The 15,034-nt window shown below is 50.4% G+C and overlaps 7 protein-coding genes across 7 annotated transcripts; 4 read left to right on the top strand and 3 right to left on the bottom strand.

Moving 5' to 3' along the window:
* Positions 1-3: 3 nt before the first annotated feature.
* Positions 4-2,752, bottom strand: BDV17DRAFT_58155 (transcription factor domain-containing protein). Its single transcript, XM_073764810.1, has 3 exons — positions 2,700-2,752; positions 1,287-2,579; positions 4-1,232 (listed from the first exon to the last, which is right to left on the bottom strand). Exons 2-3 carry the CDS (start codon positions 2,474-2,476, stop codon positions 44-46), a joined length of 2,379 nt encoding a protein of 792 aa, XP_073616411.1. The 5' UTR covers positions 2,477-2,579; positions 2,700-2,752; the 3' UTR covers positions 4-43.
* A 314-nt stretch (positions 2,753-3,066) lies between these two features.
* Positions 3,067-3,417, top strand: BDV17DRAFT_57928 (uncharacterized protein). The gene has a single exon (XM_073764809.1). It carries the CDS (start codon positions 3,149-3,151, stop codon positions 3,353-3,355), a length of 207 nt encoding a protein of 68 aa, XP_073616410.1. The 5' UTR covers positions 3,067-3,148; the 3' UTR covers positions 3,356-3,417.
* Positions 3,418-3,479: 62 nt separating this feature from the next.
* Positions 3,480-3,914, bottom strand: BDV17DRAFT_290584 (uncharacterized protein; the record flags this gene model as incomplete). The annotated part of the gene is made up of 1 exon (XM_073761945.1): positions 3,480-3,914. One exon carries the CDS (start codon positions 3,912-3,914, stop codon positions 3,480-3,482), a length of 435 nt encoding a protein of 144 aa, XP_073616409.1.
* Positions 3,915-4,001: 87 nt separating this feature from the next.
* Positions 4,002-5,985, top strand: BDV17DRAFT_298033 (NAD(P)-dependent alcohol dehydrogenase). Its single transcript, XM_073763609.1, has 4 exons — positions 4,002-4,777; positions 4,828-5,223; positions 5,254-5,360; positions 5,418-5,985. Exons 1-4 carry the CDS (start codon positions 4,510-4,512, stop codon positions 5,691-5,693), a joined length of 1,047 nt encoding a protein of 348 aa, XP_073616408.1. The 5' UTR covers positions 4,002-4,509; the 3' UTR covers positions 5,694-5,985.
* On the top strand, positions 5,888-8,889 carry BDV17DRAFT_298025 (sugar porter family MFS transporter). The gene is made up of 8 exons (XM_073763608.1): positions 5,888-6,648; positions 6,710-6,761; positions 6,822-7,077; positions 7,130-7,369; positions 7,432-7,673; positions 7,742-8,126; positions 8,236-8,366; positions 8,461-8,889. The coding sequence occupies exons 1-8, from the start codon at positions 6,586-6,588 to the stop codon at positions 8,658-8,660; spliced, it is 1,569 nt and encodes a 522-aa protein (XP_073616407.1). The 5' UTR covers positions 5,888-6,585; the 3' UTR covers positions 8,661-8,889.
* Positions 8,890-8,961: 72 nt separating this feature from the next.
* BDV17DRAFT_290581 (uncharacterized protein) lies at positions 8,962-9,845 on the bottom strand (the record flags this gene model as incomplete). The annotated part of the gene is made up of 3 exons (XM_073761944.1): positions 8,962-9,306; positions 9,357-9,598; positions 9,659-9,845. 3 exons carry the CDS (start codon positions 9,843-9,845, stop codon positions 8,962-8,964), a joined length of 774 nt encoding a protein of 257 aa, XP_073616406.1.
* A 946-nt stretch (positions 9,846-10,791) lies between these two features.
* Positions 10,792-14,882, top strand: BDV17DRAFT_298019 (uncharacterized protein). The gene is made up of 8 exons (XM_073763607.1): positions 10,792-11,075; positions 11,126-11,190; positions 11,244-11,472; positions 11,524-11,586; positions 11,635-11,922; positions 11,988-12,246; positions 12,315-12,441; positions 12,492-14,882. The coding sequence occupies exons 1-8, from the start codon at positions 11,073-11,075 to the stop codon at positions 14,755-14,757; spliced, it is 3,300 nt and encodes a 1,099-aa protein (XP_073616405.1). The 5' UTR covers positions 10,792-11,072; the 3' UTR covers positions 14,758-14,882.
* Positions 14,883-15,034: the final 152 nt, after the last annotated feature.

Below are 15,034 nucleotides of genomic sequence, written 5' to 3'. Positions count from 1 at the left end.
ATGGTCAAGTTTTATGTTGGAGTTATCCCAAACTCAGCCCTGCTCAACTCCATCTGCGAAGAGCCATGATGGCTTTTGTTCGCTGAAGGATTTGGCAGTCGTTCACCGGGCGCCCACGAGCCTGTGCCAGAGTGCTCCGCATAATCTGACAGAAGCTCCTTTGATATTCGGAGCCCAGAGTAACAATACAAGATTCGTTGGCTCGAATCATGACCGCACAAGCGCTCAGGAATATTTCCCCTGCTTTATCCTGTAGTTGCTGGAGAATAAGGAGAAAATAAAAACTGCCTTGAAGTAGTTGAACGCTGAAGAATTCCGGCATAAAGCTGACATCAGGATCGAACTTCAAGACCTGTCGCACAGAGTCGGCCGCCTTCAGTGCGTGCGGGACAGCTAGGGACAAGTCGGGAGAAGAGGTCCAAAATCCTCGATCACCAACAAGTGAGACAGGATCCCATTTGCCATTTTGTATTATGTGCAACAGGTCAACATAGAAGGATGCATAGGAGGCCATTGTTTGCGCGAGCCAGGAGTGTGTCTGGGCCTGGGACCGCTCGCTCGTGTCGTGGTTTGATGCGGGCAAAGGAGACGATCCAAGGTTAGCAACGCTTGTGATGAAGGTGTTTAAACTAGCCTCGTAGGCATCAAGCTGACCGAGCACCCCATGGAGCTGAATTTGCCATGCTTCATCTCCGGGAACTTCTGCGAGCATTGGATGATTTTGCATGTAATTGAGGTCAATCATTTGACCCAAAATGGTCATGAGAGGCAAATAAAACCCAAAAATGGAAGTGTCATGGCATGTGAAGTCTGGAAACCTGCGCCGTATATTTTTCAATTCCGATATTGTACACTGCGGACCATCGAAACCCGGGCTGTTGCTGTGTATCTCCCCAGCCTGCCATGTCTCTTCGTCAAGTGGTAGGAGTAGGTCTTTGCTCTCGAAATCGAGAAGCATCAAAGGTCGATTGTAGCGTAATGCCAGATGGCGGTCCATTATGTATAGTAGCCACCAAACTCTGCGACGCTCTTCACGTTGTTCTTCGGTGATGCGGATGGTCGAACCGTAATTCCGGCAGCATACGCAATCAAGAACCCTCCGGGTCGAGGCCGAGGAGGCGGAAGACGGGTCCATGAATGGGAAGCAGAATTCTTGACTGTCATCGCTTGGTAGAGTCTCTTTCTCAGTGTTCAACTTGTGCTCGCGTGCTAGTGTGAAAGCGGCATGCCACCTGGAGCCATCTGTCAGTTCGGGAACACCTCATCGTAAGGTACTGAGAACTAACCAGTTCATACTCTGCGCCTCCTGGCCGCTTGTTGAAGAAATAGACGCGATGTGCATATAAGTGACGATATCGTCGAATGATGCAGGTGAAAATCCGAGGCAGTCGTTATTGTTATTCGCTGTTGAAGTAGGTCCAAGATTAGGAGGGCTTCCGAAGCCGCACATAGAGCAAAGAGCCCAATTAGTCGCTGGAAGATAATGCTTATCAAAGGGCGCACGCGTTGGCGAAACTTCTAATAGCTTAATGGTTAACGCGCCCAGGAAATCGTTGATCTTCTTTCGGTATTGATCTGTTATTGTAAGGGATAGAGCTTGATCATTCAGAGAAGCTACCCATAACATGCTAGCCAGGAGAGCTGGACTACTCGACCGGTAGAATTTTTCGTTCAGAAAAGAGGCCTTTCGCAGAACATAGCAATGTATGTGCTTGCAGATGGGGTGCGTTTGTGTAGGAAATGCACTTGTGAAGTAGAGGTTAAGAAGAGCGCATGCCAATTCTGGCGAGATTTTTGTCCTGATGAGCGGCATCAACGGTTGCAACACCGGGTATCTCAGAGTTGACATGATGTCGTCGGTTGTGTTAACAGTTTCACCTTCTCGTCTAGGAAGACTGGGAGTGCTGGGCTCGACGGAGCGAGCATTGTTGATAAGCTCAGCGGGAAACGAATTGTCGTTGAAGCCGCTCTTCAATGGAGCGTTGTGAAGAAGTGACGGCACATCCTGTGTCAATGGAAGAATCCCTGTTATATGCTCCTTCCGTTCAAGCCCTTGGGTTAGAAAACCCGCACCCTGGAAAAGGGGAAAATATCCAAGATCAGGACTCAACACGGTCAAGCCATGTGCCGAGTGCAAGCCGCTCTGAGAGTCATTGGGTGTTTGCACGCTTGGTATCGTGGTCGAAGACGTCGAATGCGCATCGGGCGATGGAGCTTCGGGGTCCAGGGAGTTCGTTTTTGCTTCTTTCCTTCGAGTCTCCCGGCTTTCAACCTTGGGGATGCGACCTCGCTTGCGCCGTAGCCGCGTGAACTCACATCGGGTTCCCTTATCAAGACACCTTCCGCATGGAATATCTCGATCACATCGTGCATGATTGGAATGGCACCAGTCGCAGGCAATTCGATTGCGAGTATGTCGCTGTTTCGACTTTTCGGGGGTGGATGTTTGAGAACCATCCGCTGCTGGCTCATCCATGTCCGGCAGGTGCTAGGAGGTTGACGCTTGTGGTTGGAAGGAACAAGACGAGAGGACTCGAGAGAGGAAGGGAGGTTGAGATTGACCGGTGGTGATAGTAAATCTGCATTTTGTCAGGTCAGGTCACCAGACGCTGCGGATTGCGGGAAGACAGTGTGAAACCCAACGAGCAGACCACTGGACAGATCTTGGAGATCTCAATGTCATGACCTTTGGAACCTACCTCGAAAGCTAGCAAAGAACGTGGAGATGCGAGTTTTCGGAGACCCTGAAAACATCATGAATTGAGAAGATATTGAGCGGAGCTAACACCGAGCTTGACGTGCAGTCCACAACGCCTCGGAGTGTCACCGGTCGAGCCCCGAAGGGAAGGAAGACAGGACCCTGAGACAGCGCACGTTGGCCTTGTGTACTCGGTAGAAGATGATAGGTCTCAGATTTTACGCGGACTCAGCAAAAGACGTTCAGACATGACTGCTGATGGCTTGGTAAGCTTTTTGCACTGTGAGTTCTGGAAGTGGCAGGTGCGTCGATCACTGTTGAACAGGTATAGATAGATAAAAATGCGTTTTAAAACAAGTCTAGGTATACAGCACTCCGCCATTTGCACGGATAACATCACTAGTAACCCATCGAGAGCGCTCTTCGGCAAGCAAAGTGATAATATCACCAATGTCTTCTACAGTACCGCATCACTGTCCTGCAGGTACTTATTCTCTTCCACCATGCGAGCCAGGTGCACCGGCCCAGCAGCCTGATGCATACCCGTTGTCAACAGGACCGGGATTTAGTGCATTAACAGTTATACCGTACTTATGCCCGAGCTCGGTTGGCCAGACCCGCGTCAGACCTTCAACGGCAGCTTTACTAGCTGCATAGACTGATTGGGTGGAGTAGCTTCCTCGAGCGGAGATGGACGATAGATTGACGATGCGTCCGCCGCGACGAATAAATGGCAGCACAGCCTGAGTCACGAAGACTACTGTTTTGACATTCATGTCCATTAGCTGCGAGGAATTTCTAGCATTACTTCTTCGAGCGTTCTGTTGTCGCCTAGCCCGGCATTGTCGATGTGATCTGTTTTGAACGCAGATAGTGTGGCTTGAACGATGGTACTCGGTGCTGTTATGTCCGTCACATTGGCCTGAATTGCAATCGCTTCCTTGTTGTCTCGATGCAGCCCTTGGACTAGGCTGTCTGCGGCGGCTTTGGATGAGGGTGAGACGTAATTGAAGGCAATCTTTGCGAATGAGAGTTGGTCCTTGGTATCCTGAAAGTCTCTGAAAATTACTTTGGCGCTCTGCTTGCACAAGCTGCGAACAATTCCAGCCTCGATTCCTCTGGCCCCTCCGTGACAATAGCGACTTTTCCTTCTAGAGACATGGTAGTATTCTAATTGTAGCGAAGATTGTCCCTGCGTCCGTGCTATCACTGCCATGTTGAACCGAGTATCTAACCCCAGCTGTAGAAAAACCGAACATTATCCTCGGAGTACCATCAAAACAATTGACTCGGGAATTTGATAGTGACTGCGATGGGACATCCACGGGATCATCTCGGGCCTGAATGAACCCGATGCTCGGCCGCCCCACACTCGGGGCTATCTCCGGTTGTCAACACAGACTTTTGTTACTCCAAGAAAATCCATTGATGTGGACCAATAAAATCATTCCTTGAAACGCTGGAGAGACATGGGGTATCCCTTGCTGCAATGACCTGCCTAACATTATGCGACTCCACGTCTCGTACTTCTGCTGGATGTTGGTTCGCAAGATGAACTGCGGTACCATCTCCGAAACCCACATCCGACGTGGCACGTACCTTGCACTGGAGCGCGCCCTGATACTCCTTTGGCAGTTCCCCTCATTTTCATCGGTAGAAGCCTGAACAATGAGTTCGGGAGTGGTCCGTAGGGCTATTCCACCCTCGTCAAACGAGAAACTGGAACCCTACCTTGCTATAAATATTTGATAGGCACTTCAAGTATCGGGAAACAACACAACACTGAATACATACTACATCACTTCATCACAATGGACGTCCTTCTGACCAAGCCTCGGAACATTGCGGTTCACACAAGCCCGTCGCATGACCTTCGGGTGGTTGATTGTGAAATCCCCAAACTCGCTGCAGACGAGTGCCTGGTCCATGTCCGAGCAACCGGTATCTGCGGATCAGATGTTCACTTCTGGAAGCATGGCCGCATCGGTCCAATGATCGTGACGGGAGACAACGGACTCGGGCATGAAAGTGCCGGAATTGTCCTGCAGGTCGGTGACGCGGTAACCCGATTCAAGCCTGGTAAGAGCATCCTTCGGTGACTCTAGCTTCTTTTGCTGATGCGCCAAAAGGTGATCGGGTGGCTATGGAATGTGGCGTTCCCTGCTCGAAACCAACTTGTGACTTCTGTCGTACTGGCAAGTACCACGCTTGTCCGGATGCGGTATTCTTCTCTACTCCTCCCCACCATGGCACTCTGCGGAGGTACCATGCCCACCCCGAAGCTTGGCTTCATCGTCTTCCCGACCACGTCACCTTCGAAGAAGGTGCTCTCCTTGAGCCTCTCACAGTTGCATTGGCCGGTATCGACCGCTCAGGACTGCGGCTAGCCGATCCTCTTGTCATTTGCGGTGCAGGCCCCATTGGCCTTGTCACCCTGCTGGCAGCCAACGCAGCTGGTGCTGCTCCGATTGTTATCACTGATATCGACGAGAACCGTCTCTCCAAGGCGAAGGAACTCATCCCACGTGTGCAAACCGTCTACGTCTAGAAGCAAGAGAATTCACAAGAACTGGGTGCGCGTATCGTCAAAGAGCTCGGCCAGGAGGCGAAGCTGGTCTTAGAATGCACCGGAGTGGAGAGCAGTGTTCATGCAGGAATATACGTAAGTCAAGCCATAGCCCCGGGTACATCTCCGACAAGCTAACGCATTTCATATCAGGCCACTCGGTTCGGAGGCATGGTCTTTGTCATTGGTGTCGGCAAGGACTTCCAAAACATCCCGTTCATGCACATGTCGGCCAAGGAGATCGATCTGCGGTTCCAGTACCGCTACCATGACATCTACCCCAAGGCAATTAGTCTGGTAAATGCGGGACTCATCGACCTGAAGCCATTAGTGTCACACAGGTATAAGCTGGAGGACGGCCTGGAAGCCTTCGCCACTGCTAGCAACCCTGCTGCGAGAGCAATCAAGGTCCAGATTGTTGATGAGTAAAAAATCATGACATAGATAGAAAGCCAAGCCACGAGTCCAATTCTATTCGCTGCTCTGAAATCGTAGTCCATATGCCCGATCATGAAAGCTGGCGTATGGACATGGAGGAGAGAAAGAGAGGGGAATCGGCAATGGCCGCGGGGACCAAGTCATATGCCCACGCCAGGGACTGTGTTACCTCAAGCTTCCAAGCGTTGCACCTCTTACCAGTGTACCACCCAGCCTGCCCAACCTCTGGTGCTTCCTTCGACCTTGGTCAAGAGATAATTTCCCCCCTTCCTGTTGATGTTGTTTCTTGATCCAGCATGAATTCAGCATGGGATGCTCACGAGTATCGCCGGAGCAAACGGGGGAATGCCGAGAATACAGCGGGGCGATGGCGGATCCATATTCTCTCCCACGAGCGTCTCCCCGTGATTGGGCCGGAGGTGGTTTCGACTAGATCAGGGGCCAACGACTAAGTGCTAGATCGAGTCTATAGTCACTCGATACGGCGGTGGTATGGGGATACTAGCTACCTTGCTCCAATCGGGCCTGGCTTGGGCTTGGCTGTCAACACACCTCCCCTTTCTCCGGCAATGCGATGACGCTCGCAGAAAGCAGTCGAAGACCACAAGGCGCCAGCCTTGGTTTGGACGGGTCCCACGCAGCCAGGAATTTCCTCATGCTCCGAATTCGAGCACTACCACCACCCCCGTCCGGGGCTTAGCAGAGTGGGACCCTTCGAGTCTGGGATTGTACCATTGTACGGCAGAAAATCGAGGGTCAAGATGAGCTGTGACAACCGTAGCCCTATATAAGGGCCTTCCCCAGACGTTCATGGGGCTTCTTCTACGTGGCATTTCATATCTCAGGATTGTCAGAATATCATCTCGACTCTTATTAAGCAGTCATGGCGTTCAGGAAGAAACCCTACTTTGGTTTCACCGGAGGATGGCTCACGTTTTGGGTCTCTGTGAGTTATGACCAGCCAGGAACGCGTCTTCATGCATGGGCTAATATAAGTGCGCATGTAGCTGGCGTGTGCAACTGATATGATGTTGTTCGGATACGATCAAGGCGTCTTCAGTATGTCATTCCTCTCCTCTTCCCTCCCTCAGAAGAAAATACCAACAAGCTGTTTCACAGGTGGCGTCGTCGTGACACCGGACTTTCTGCAAATCCATGATCTCGTTGGACCTACAAAGACGACAATCCTTTCCACCGTTACCGCTATCTACGATGTCGACTGTTTCTTCGGGGCAATGCTCACCTTTACACTAGGCGAGAGACTCGGGCGGAAGAAGACCATCCTTCTTGGGTGCACAACTATGGCTATTGGAACTATTCTCAAGGCGTCGTCCTCTAGTTTGGCTCAGATGTTCGTGGGACGCGTGGTGCTAGGGTACGACGATTCTCATAAGTTCTTTTTGGACATGGGCTAACAGATATATCAGCATCGGCAATGGTCTGAGTACGGCCACAGCACCGGTTTGGCAAACTGAAACAGCCCAAGCAAAATGGAGGGGAAAGCTGGTTATCCTTGAGCTGAGACTCAATGTTGGCGGTTATTGCATTGTCAACTGGATCAACTACGGCCTATCCTTCAAGGGAGGAGCGATTGCATGGCGTCTGCCCATTGCCCTGCAGCTTTGCTTCATTATCGTCCTGTTTGCCTCCATTCCGTGGTTGCCAGAGTCTCCAAGGGCGGTTAAACCTCGTGTGCAGTAGATTAAAGAGAGTTCTAATTTAAATACAGATGGCTCTTATCTCATGACCGTGGCCAAGAAGGCGTCGAGGTACTTGCATGCATCGAAGGCATGCGTCCCGACGACCCCTACATCAAGACTCAATACGACGAAATAAAATACAGCATCAACTATGAGCGAGACAACGCAATTCGGTGGCAAGACCTTTTGCGGTGCAACAAATCCGACGGCACAAAAACCCTTCGTCGGTTACTCCTTGGAGCCGGCACACAAGCCATTCAGCAATTCCAAGGTTTGTAGACCACTGTCCAACTGAACCATATGTGCCAATTGTCTGAAACCCATGATTTTCCTCTCCAGGAATTAACATAATGTCCTACTACCTCCCAACCGTCCTCATGAACTCGGTCGGCCTCTCGAACTCTATGCCTCGTCTCCTAACGGCCTGCAACGCAACCTCCTACTTCATCTTCTCCTGTCTCGCAGTTACTGTGATCGAGCGATTCGGTCGCCGAGGCCTCATGCTCCTCTCCGGATCAGGACAGTTTCTCTCCTTCCTCGTTATAACAATTCTCCGCTTCGCGACAACCAACAACGTATACGGCACGGCATCGGTGGCCTTCTTTTTCCTATACCACGTTGCTTTCGGAATGGGCATGCTCGGTGTACCGTGGCTGTATCCCACCGAGATCAATTCTTTGCCCATGAGGACGAAGGGTGCGGCTGTTGCGACGGCGACGAATTGGTGCGTTGAGCCCCATCTACCAAACCCTGTCCTGGCCCAAATTACCGTGCCTTTCTACCTACACCTACCTCAACGAGACAAGTCGAAAGCTGACTGACCGCCAATATAGGATAACAAACTTCGCCAATGTTGAAATCACCCCAATCGGAATCCAAAACATTGGCTGGAAATTTTGGATCGTATCGACAGTCCTCAACGCCGTCTTCCTACATATTATATACTTCCTTTACCCGGAAACAGGTAATTCCCCTCCTTTACCATCAAAGATCACGTCCTCATCTAGGATGACACACGCCTCTTCATGGACATTCAACAAGTACTGACATTCTCAAAGCAAGCCGCACCCTCGAAGATATAGACGCATACTACCGCTCCAACCCATCGCTAATAGTCGTTGGAGACCCGGATGCCATCTCGGCTAAGCGGCCGCTTAAGTATGCTCAGCATGAGGACGAGGAGGCTCTTAGGAGGACGAAGGACGCCCAGGCTGCTGGGTTCAAGGCTGATGGGACCTCTGCGGAGCATTATGACTAGATGTCTAGAGTCAAGTTCTGTGGAATCATCAGCGAAGGACATTGCCGCTCAACACGATGTAATTATGACATTGACCTCACGGTATTTGTTACCACGAGGATGTATCGAGATAAAGAATTTCCATGAAAAGAAATATCTGAGACAACTAATAACATGAAACAAAGAAATGAACTAAAAACGTAGGTATCCCTGCAATCGCTAATATCATCAATAATCCAACGCCAATTCTTGAGACTCTTGCGTCGATGGTTGTAGAAAGCCGTTGCCGTTGCGTTCCCGGTGCGTCGAGTCCCGTTGCCGCTTAGACATAACTAGGCTGCTGCATAGCCGGGTGATAAGCAAGATCCGGGGCAGCGACCCCCGACTCATCCCGAGAATACTTGGACGAAGCCGCATTGCTTGCCATGCGCATTGGGTTCAAAGGTGGGGAGATTTTGACGGGGATGCGAGGCATGCTTGCTGTCGACGTGCGTCGTTGGATGGGGCTCGCGGTGCTATATGATGGAAGTGTCTCTTCTCGCTTGTAACTGAGCTGGAATGAGCGCGTGCTGCCGGTTCGGGAAGCGACCTTTTGCGGTGCAACGGCACCGTAGACTCGTACGTGACGCGCGCTGACGCCAATGTCGCGGTCTGCGAAGGCAAAGTTCTGTTGCTGGTTAGCATTGCTCACAAGACGGGAGATGTGGTGCGACATACTGCTCCAACGTTGATTGCGCTGACGACGAGAGCTAAGATTCCAGCGGAGATGATGATTCTCCAGAATGTCAGGCCCAATTCCTCCTGGCTTGTGGCTGGTGTGTTCAGGTCGCCCAGCGTTGCGATTCCAAGGATCAGCATTGCGCAGGCCAGTGTAAGGAATCCAGAGTCTTCGCCGAGTGACGGCCAATGGCGGTCGAAGAAGCCGCGGAAGAAAGGAAGTTCTGAGATTATCAGGAATACTGTTGCTTGTTAGCATATCTACCGCAGAACACACTGAGATCACGAATTGGACCACTCACTGGAGACGCTGATTGCTATGGCATGTCCGACGGCTTCAAAAAAGAAGAAGCTTGTCAAAAGGTCAAGCTTGACAAGCATGACCGCGTGGGCCGCAATTATATCGAGAAACACAATGATGTTGATGACCCGGATGGCGTTGAGAATCACATATCCCGGTCCAGCCAGGGACTCTTTCAATGAGGCCATCATGATCGCGGTGTTGACGAGTATATAGAAGAGATGCAATGAGCAGTGGTAAAATGCGAGCTCTATAAGCACTTGGGCTTGTTCTCAGTCGGTAGCTGTACTCAACCGAGTGGACGAAAGTAAATAAGAGGCCAGACAGAGACCCAACGAGCCGACTAGCAGCTGAAATCGGTGGTGAAAACCTAAAGGAAAGGATAGGGAAAGAAAGAACCGCGAGCCTGTCGGGCGTCAAGAGAGAAGGAAGGGCAAGACAACTGGAGGAGGGTTCTCGGCCGCCGCAGTGGGCAGGAGGGCGCTATTAATTCAACCTGATACGCGAGCAGCCCATTGTGAAGCGGGCTCGATGAAGCAAGGAACAAAGATAGCGATCAAGGACACAATGGGTCGAAAAGGGTCCTGAAACGCATCAATGGGCCATTGGGAGAGTGAGTCCATTCATTTTGGCGCCAAAGGGGGCTCCTTGTGTTTCTTGCTTTGAGCTCCTTCTGGACCGTCTGAAGCTGCTTTAGCAGGGGTCTCGATGACTTCGTGTTGCGAGGAGTCTGCTAGCTTTAGAGCTCACATCCTTTCGGGCACAGAACCAGGCCGTCGGGAGGAGACTGTTGCAGAGTTGATGCTGGAGAGAGTGAAGCAGTGGATGAGAAGACGCGGTGGTCAGGTGTCTGAAACTCAGCGTCTAACAATTGGCTCCTGTCGCTTCTTCTCTTCCCCTTCTCCCCGTCGCCTTCAGAACTTCTCTTTGGCCGATCCTCATTCCTCATTCGTCGTTTTATTTAGAAATGACTTTGACTAGTATGGGCGCTTAGATGCTTTCTCCACGATCAGTTCAGGGTCTTTCTTCTCTTCCTATGCGCGTGCTTTAGAGCCATTGTTGACGAGGGCAATGGTCTTTGGACTGTCGTAAACCGTCTCAGCGCCGAAGTACCGAGGTCTCGATGGGTCCTAGATTTTGGATTATGTGAAATAATGAGGTTTCAAAAAGCACAGTATATTCGGACATGGTTGACAGCCTTGGAGCTCATGCGGCGAGGCGCTTCGGGTGTCTGCCCAATCAGCCTATCCATGCAGCCGTGCGGCAGCATCTCCAACAATTGGTCGCTTTCGGCCTAGGATAATGCACACTAAAAGGAACGACCGGTTGCGACAATGTTTAAGTATGGATAGACATCTTCACTGCGGTCGGCCACTCCGACATTCCATTTTTGGGACTTTCTACCATCAGCCGCCATGGTAAGTCCATGGTCAAAACCACCCAGCTGAACTATACTAATGCGGCGCAGGCCGATTGCTCTCGCCCCGAAACTTTCTTGCGCACGCTCGTGCCAGGAGGTTTCCCCAAGATCGAGTGAGACTAGCCTTGGCAATACTTCGCCAATGAGATGCTTATCCTACATATAGTATTGTGGCCATTCATGGGCTAAACCCGAAGAACAAAGAGCGCCATGCTGAGCGGACGTGGGAGGCCTCAAATGGGAAAATTTGGCTGAGGGACTTCCTTCCTAAGCAGCTACCCCAAGCCAGAATACTGCTTTTCGGATATAACTCCAATGTCAGTATTCAATCGTCCTCTGCGGGTGTACGTGAGCAAGCACAGTACCTGCTCAATAGGCTGTGGCTTGAACGCCAAGTAAGTTGTTTTATTTGCCTGAAACAACGGAGTCTGATTGCCGAAGTATAGGGCTGCGAGTCTCGACCTATCCTTTTTATAGCCCACAGTCTCGGTGGAATAGTGGTCAAAGAGGTATGGCACCGATGACCTGCATCCGGATGCCGATACTAACTTCCCGAGGCCCTTGTCCAAGCTAAGCTGGGACACACTTATCGATCTATTCAAGCTGCAACATACGGTATAGCCTTTTTCGGCACTCCTCACCGTGGCAGTCAACTCGCAAAGATAGGAGAAACTCTGGCGAAAGCCGTGAGGGCATTTCTCCGAACCCCAAATAATACTTTCATCAACGCTCTGAAAGAGAACGACCTATACGCAAATGAACTTTCAGCGAATTTTGAGCAGCTGTTGGAGGACTATAAGTATATTAACTTCTATGAGACGCTGCCTCTAAGGAGCCTGGGGATTGTAAGTGACGCCCGAGAACTTTCTTTGACATCTCCTTGCCAGCCACTCGCTGACTTGTTTTATAGATTGTAGAGAAGAAATCAGCAACATTTGGCCTTCCTGACTCACGCGAGCTAACGGTAGCCTTGCTAGGTGACCACGAGAGTATCTGCCGGTACATGAGTGAAGAGGACGACAATTATAAACACGTCTCAGGGCTTATTAGTAGACTTGCCGCTATTGCGATGAATGAATGTGAGGAAGTATCCCTATTCAGAGATGATAGTTTAAGCTCGACTTTGGCTGGATCGACTCTGGTCGATGAGGAGGAGGACTCAAGAATATGTAGGCCGACTCATCACACCCATTCCTCACCACACCTCGAGACTAACTTTATTGCATTTATTGCATAGTGATGATACCATTTGCACGGAATTCGGGGTTCGTTGACCGTGCTCCTATTCTAGAACACCTCGAGGCTTTGACCGTGCCCACGATGGCAACTTCACGAATCGCTCTTTTTGGCTTAGGAGGCGTAGGGTAAGTTTTCCTTTTGTTGTATTACCTCACTAGATAACTGAAAAACCTAGGAAATCCCAAATCGCTATTGAAGTAGCGCATCGGATCTGGACCGAGCATCATGCTTCGGTATTCTGGGTCAGCGCGAGCAGTATTGATCGCTTTCGGGAAGGCTACAACACAATCTTCGACGAGTACATTTCTTCCGAAGCAGATGCGAAATGCGATAAGCTCCTGGCCGTGAAAGAATGGCTCGAGGGAGAACATGACAAATGGATATTGATCATCGACAACGCGGACGAAACATCTTTGTTTGAACCAAATAAGCCGAGCAAGCAAGCCGGAGACAACCCTTCAATACTTGAATTCCTTCCAAAGTCCCCAAGCGGAGTCATTCTCGTCACTACACGGAATAGAGCTGCCGCCGTCAAATTCACCAAAGGCGTGGCAAAGGCCCTGATAGAAGTCAAACCAATGACTGGCGAGGAGTCGAAGCTTCTGATCCAAAACAGTATGATGGACCGCGTGCTCGAAGAAAGCGAGATAGATGGGCTTTCAGAGTTATTAGAGAACCTACCGCTGGCCATCGTCCAAGCTGCCGCTTTTATGCAAGAAAATTCGATGAGCATTGGCGAATACATCGAGTTGTACAACGACAGCGAAGAGACAAGCATGGACCTCCTCTGTGAGCCATTCGAAACGCTAGGAAGGGATACCGGAGTCCCAAACGCGGTCGCTACAACCTTGATAGTCTCAATCGACGAGATCAAGGACCGAGATCCGAACGCCATTGAGATACTGCAAATCATCGCGTTCCTTGATAGAAACGAAGTACCAAAAAGCCTGATCCAGCACAAGATCAAACGCGCATTGGACCTAACGAAAGCACTCGGCACCCTGAAAGCCTTCTCCCTAATCATGGCAACTGATGGGAAGGGAAACTTCTCTTTTCACAGATTGGTACAGCTGGTTTTGAGGAAATGGCTGATTCTCGAAGAGAAATATGAAGAGAAGTCGATCCAGGCTATGGAGCTTCTTGACGAGGTATATCCCGACGCAACATTTGAGAATTGGAAGATTTGCGCAGCATATATGCCACATGCTCAATCGGTGCTGTCCATGATTCCTGAAGTGAGGGATGAGGCTAGAAACAAACGAATCCACCTTCAGGAAGGGGTTTCCTTTTACTTTTGGTCACAAGGGTACTACCAGGAATCCGAAAAGCTGGATGTCTTGATCTTTGAAGAAAGAAAGCAGGAGTTAGGCCCAGAGCATCCCGAGACCCTGGATGTCATGTCTGCACTGGCTGCAACATATGCTGACCAAGCGCGATTTGACGAAGCTGAGGAGTTAACCACGTTCATTCTTGAAACTAGGAGGAAAACACTAGGCTCTCGCCATCGACTCACGCTCGATTCTATGGCGAGCTTAGCATCGACATACGTATCACAACTTCGCCACGAAGAGGCCGAGAAGCTCAAACTAGAGATTTTCGAGACCTCAAAGTCGGAGTTCGGCGAAGACGACGAGGATACGATAGCTGCGATGACCAACCTCGGGAAACTCTATCTCGACCTAGAAAGACCGGACGAGGCAGCTGACCTGATACAGTGTGCATATCGCTGGAGGAGCAAAACTCAAGGGCCTGAGCATAAGGACTCCTTGGTTTGCGCAAATTATCTTGCGACGCTCTACAGAGATCAAGGCAAATTGCAAGAAGCCGAAGAATTGGCCCGCCGTACTTTAGCAGCATCGGAAGCCGTTCTAGGCTCACATCACCCAGAAACCTGGATCAGAAAAACAAGCTTAGCAAACATTCTCATCGAACTAGGGAAACTAGACGAAGCCGGAGAGCAAATATTGCAGCGCATTGAAGAGATGGAGGAGAGAAACGCTCCTAGCCAGCACATTTTGGAGGAGAAGCTGGGCCTCGTCGAAGTATACCGAGCCAAAGGTGAGGAGAGGCAGGTCGAAAGACTCGAAAGCGAAACAGCCCGCGATAGCATTCAAACCCTAGGGCCTGAGCATCCATTCACCATGACCTGTTTTCACACCATAGCGCTCTCCCACAAGCAATACGGGCGAGACTCGGAAGCGATCAAGTTGATGGCTCATGTCACTCACAAGCAGGAGATGAAATTGGGGCCCTACCACGTTAGCACACTACAATCCTTCCATATGCTGAACGAATGGTGTGGCGACGAGGCAGCTGTGCAAAAGCTCCACGAGATAGAAGCCGAGGAAGATGAGAAAGGGACCACGCCTTGGGAGGAGTTGATACCGATAGAAGGACCGGGGCAAAGTACTAGATTAGCCCAAGGAAGCATGGCGGCATAAAGTAGACACAAGAGCTGGGAGAGAGGTAAAAGTCGCCTTAGTCCTGAAATATAGGAACGATAAATATACATGAGATATATATATCCAGGAGTGAGGAATTTAGAGATGCGGACGTCGCCTTCGATCGTGTCTGAAAATCAGTTATCATAGTCTCGCTCACGGAATAGAGCAACCCTAAGCATGGCTTTAATCTAGCTTAAGTGTTTACATTGTATATAGCTCGATATAAACCTTGAATTCACGAGGAACCCTAAGCTAATCCCTATCCTTACTCTAA

Source organism: Aspergillus undulatus (genome assembly GCF_047715775.1).
Source record: "Aspergillus undulatus strain CBS 261.88 unplaced genomic scaffold BDV17scaffold_19, whole genome shotgun sequence".
Taxonomy (NCBI): domain Eukaryota; kingdom Fungi; phylum Ascomycota; class Eurotiomycetes; order Eurotiales; family Aspergillaceae; genus Aspergillus; species Aspergillus undulatus.
The sequence above is the reverse complement of the archived record's forward strand: the minus strand, read 5'-3'. Positions and strand labels throughout refer to the sequence as shown.

Excerpts from the sequence above, each read along its gene's own strand:
- BDV17DRAFT_58155 (XM_073764810.1), bottom strand. The coding sequence starts at position 2,476 with ATGGATGAGCCAGCAGCGGATGGTTCTCAAACATCCACCCCCGAAAAG. Across the intron at positions 1,233-1,286 it reads GAGGCGCAGAGTATGAACTG|GTGGCATGCCGCTTTCACAC; the intron begins GTTAGTTCTCAG and ends AGATGGCTCCAG.
- BDV17DRAFT_57928 (XM_073764809.1), top strand. The coding sequence starts at position 3,149 with ATGTCTTCTACAGTACCGCATCACTGTCCTGCAGGTACTTATTCTCTT.
- BDV17DRAFT_298033 (XM_073763609.1), top strand. The coding sequence starts at position 4,510 with ATGGACGTCCTTCTGACCAAGCCTCGGAACATTGCGGTTCACACAAGC. Across the intron at positions 4,778-4,827 it reads GGTAACCCGATTCAAGCCTG|GTGATCGGGTGGCTATGGAA; the intron begins GTAAGAGCATCC and ends ATGCGCCAAAAG. Across the intron at positions 5,224-5,253 it reads GGCGAAGGAACTCATCCCAC|AGAATTCACAAGAACTGGGT; the intron begins GTGTGCAAACCG and ends TCTAGAAGCAAG.
- BDV17DRAFT_298025 (XM_073763608.1), top strand. The coding sequence starts at position 6,586 with ATGGCGTTCAGGAAGAAACCCTACTTTGGTTTCACCGGAGGATGGCTC. Across the intron at positions 7,370-7,431 it reads TCCATTCCGTGGTTGCCAGA|ATGGCTCTTATCTCATGACC; the intron begins GTCTCCAAGGGC and ends ATTTAAATACAG. Across the intron at positions 8,367-8,460 it reads CTTCCTTTACCCGGAAACAG|CAAGCCGCACCCTCGAAGAT; the intron begins GTAATTCCCCTC and ends ACATTCTCAAAG.
- BDV17DRAFT_298019 (XM_073763607.1), top strand. Across the intron at positions 11,191-11,243 it reads GGAGGTTTCCCCAAGATCGA|TATTGTGGCCATTCATGGGC; the intron begins GTGAGACTAGCC and ends TCCTACATATAG. Across the intron at positions 12,442-12,491 it reads TTTGGCTTAGGAGGCGTAGG|GAAATCCCAAATCGCTATTG; the intron begins GTAAGTTTTCCT and ends TGAAAAACCTAG.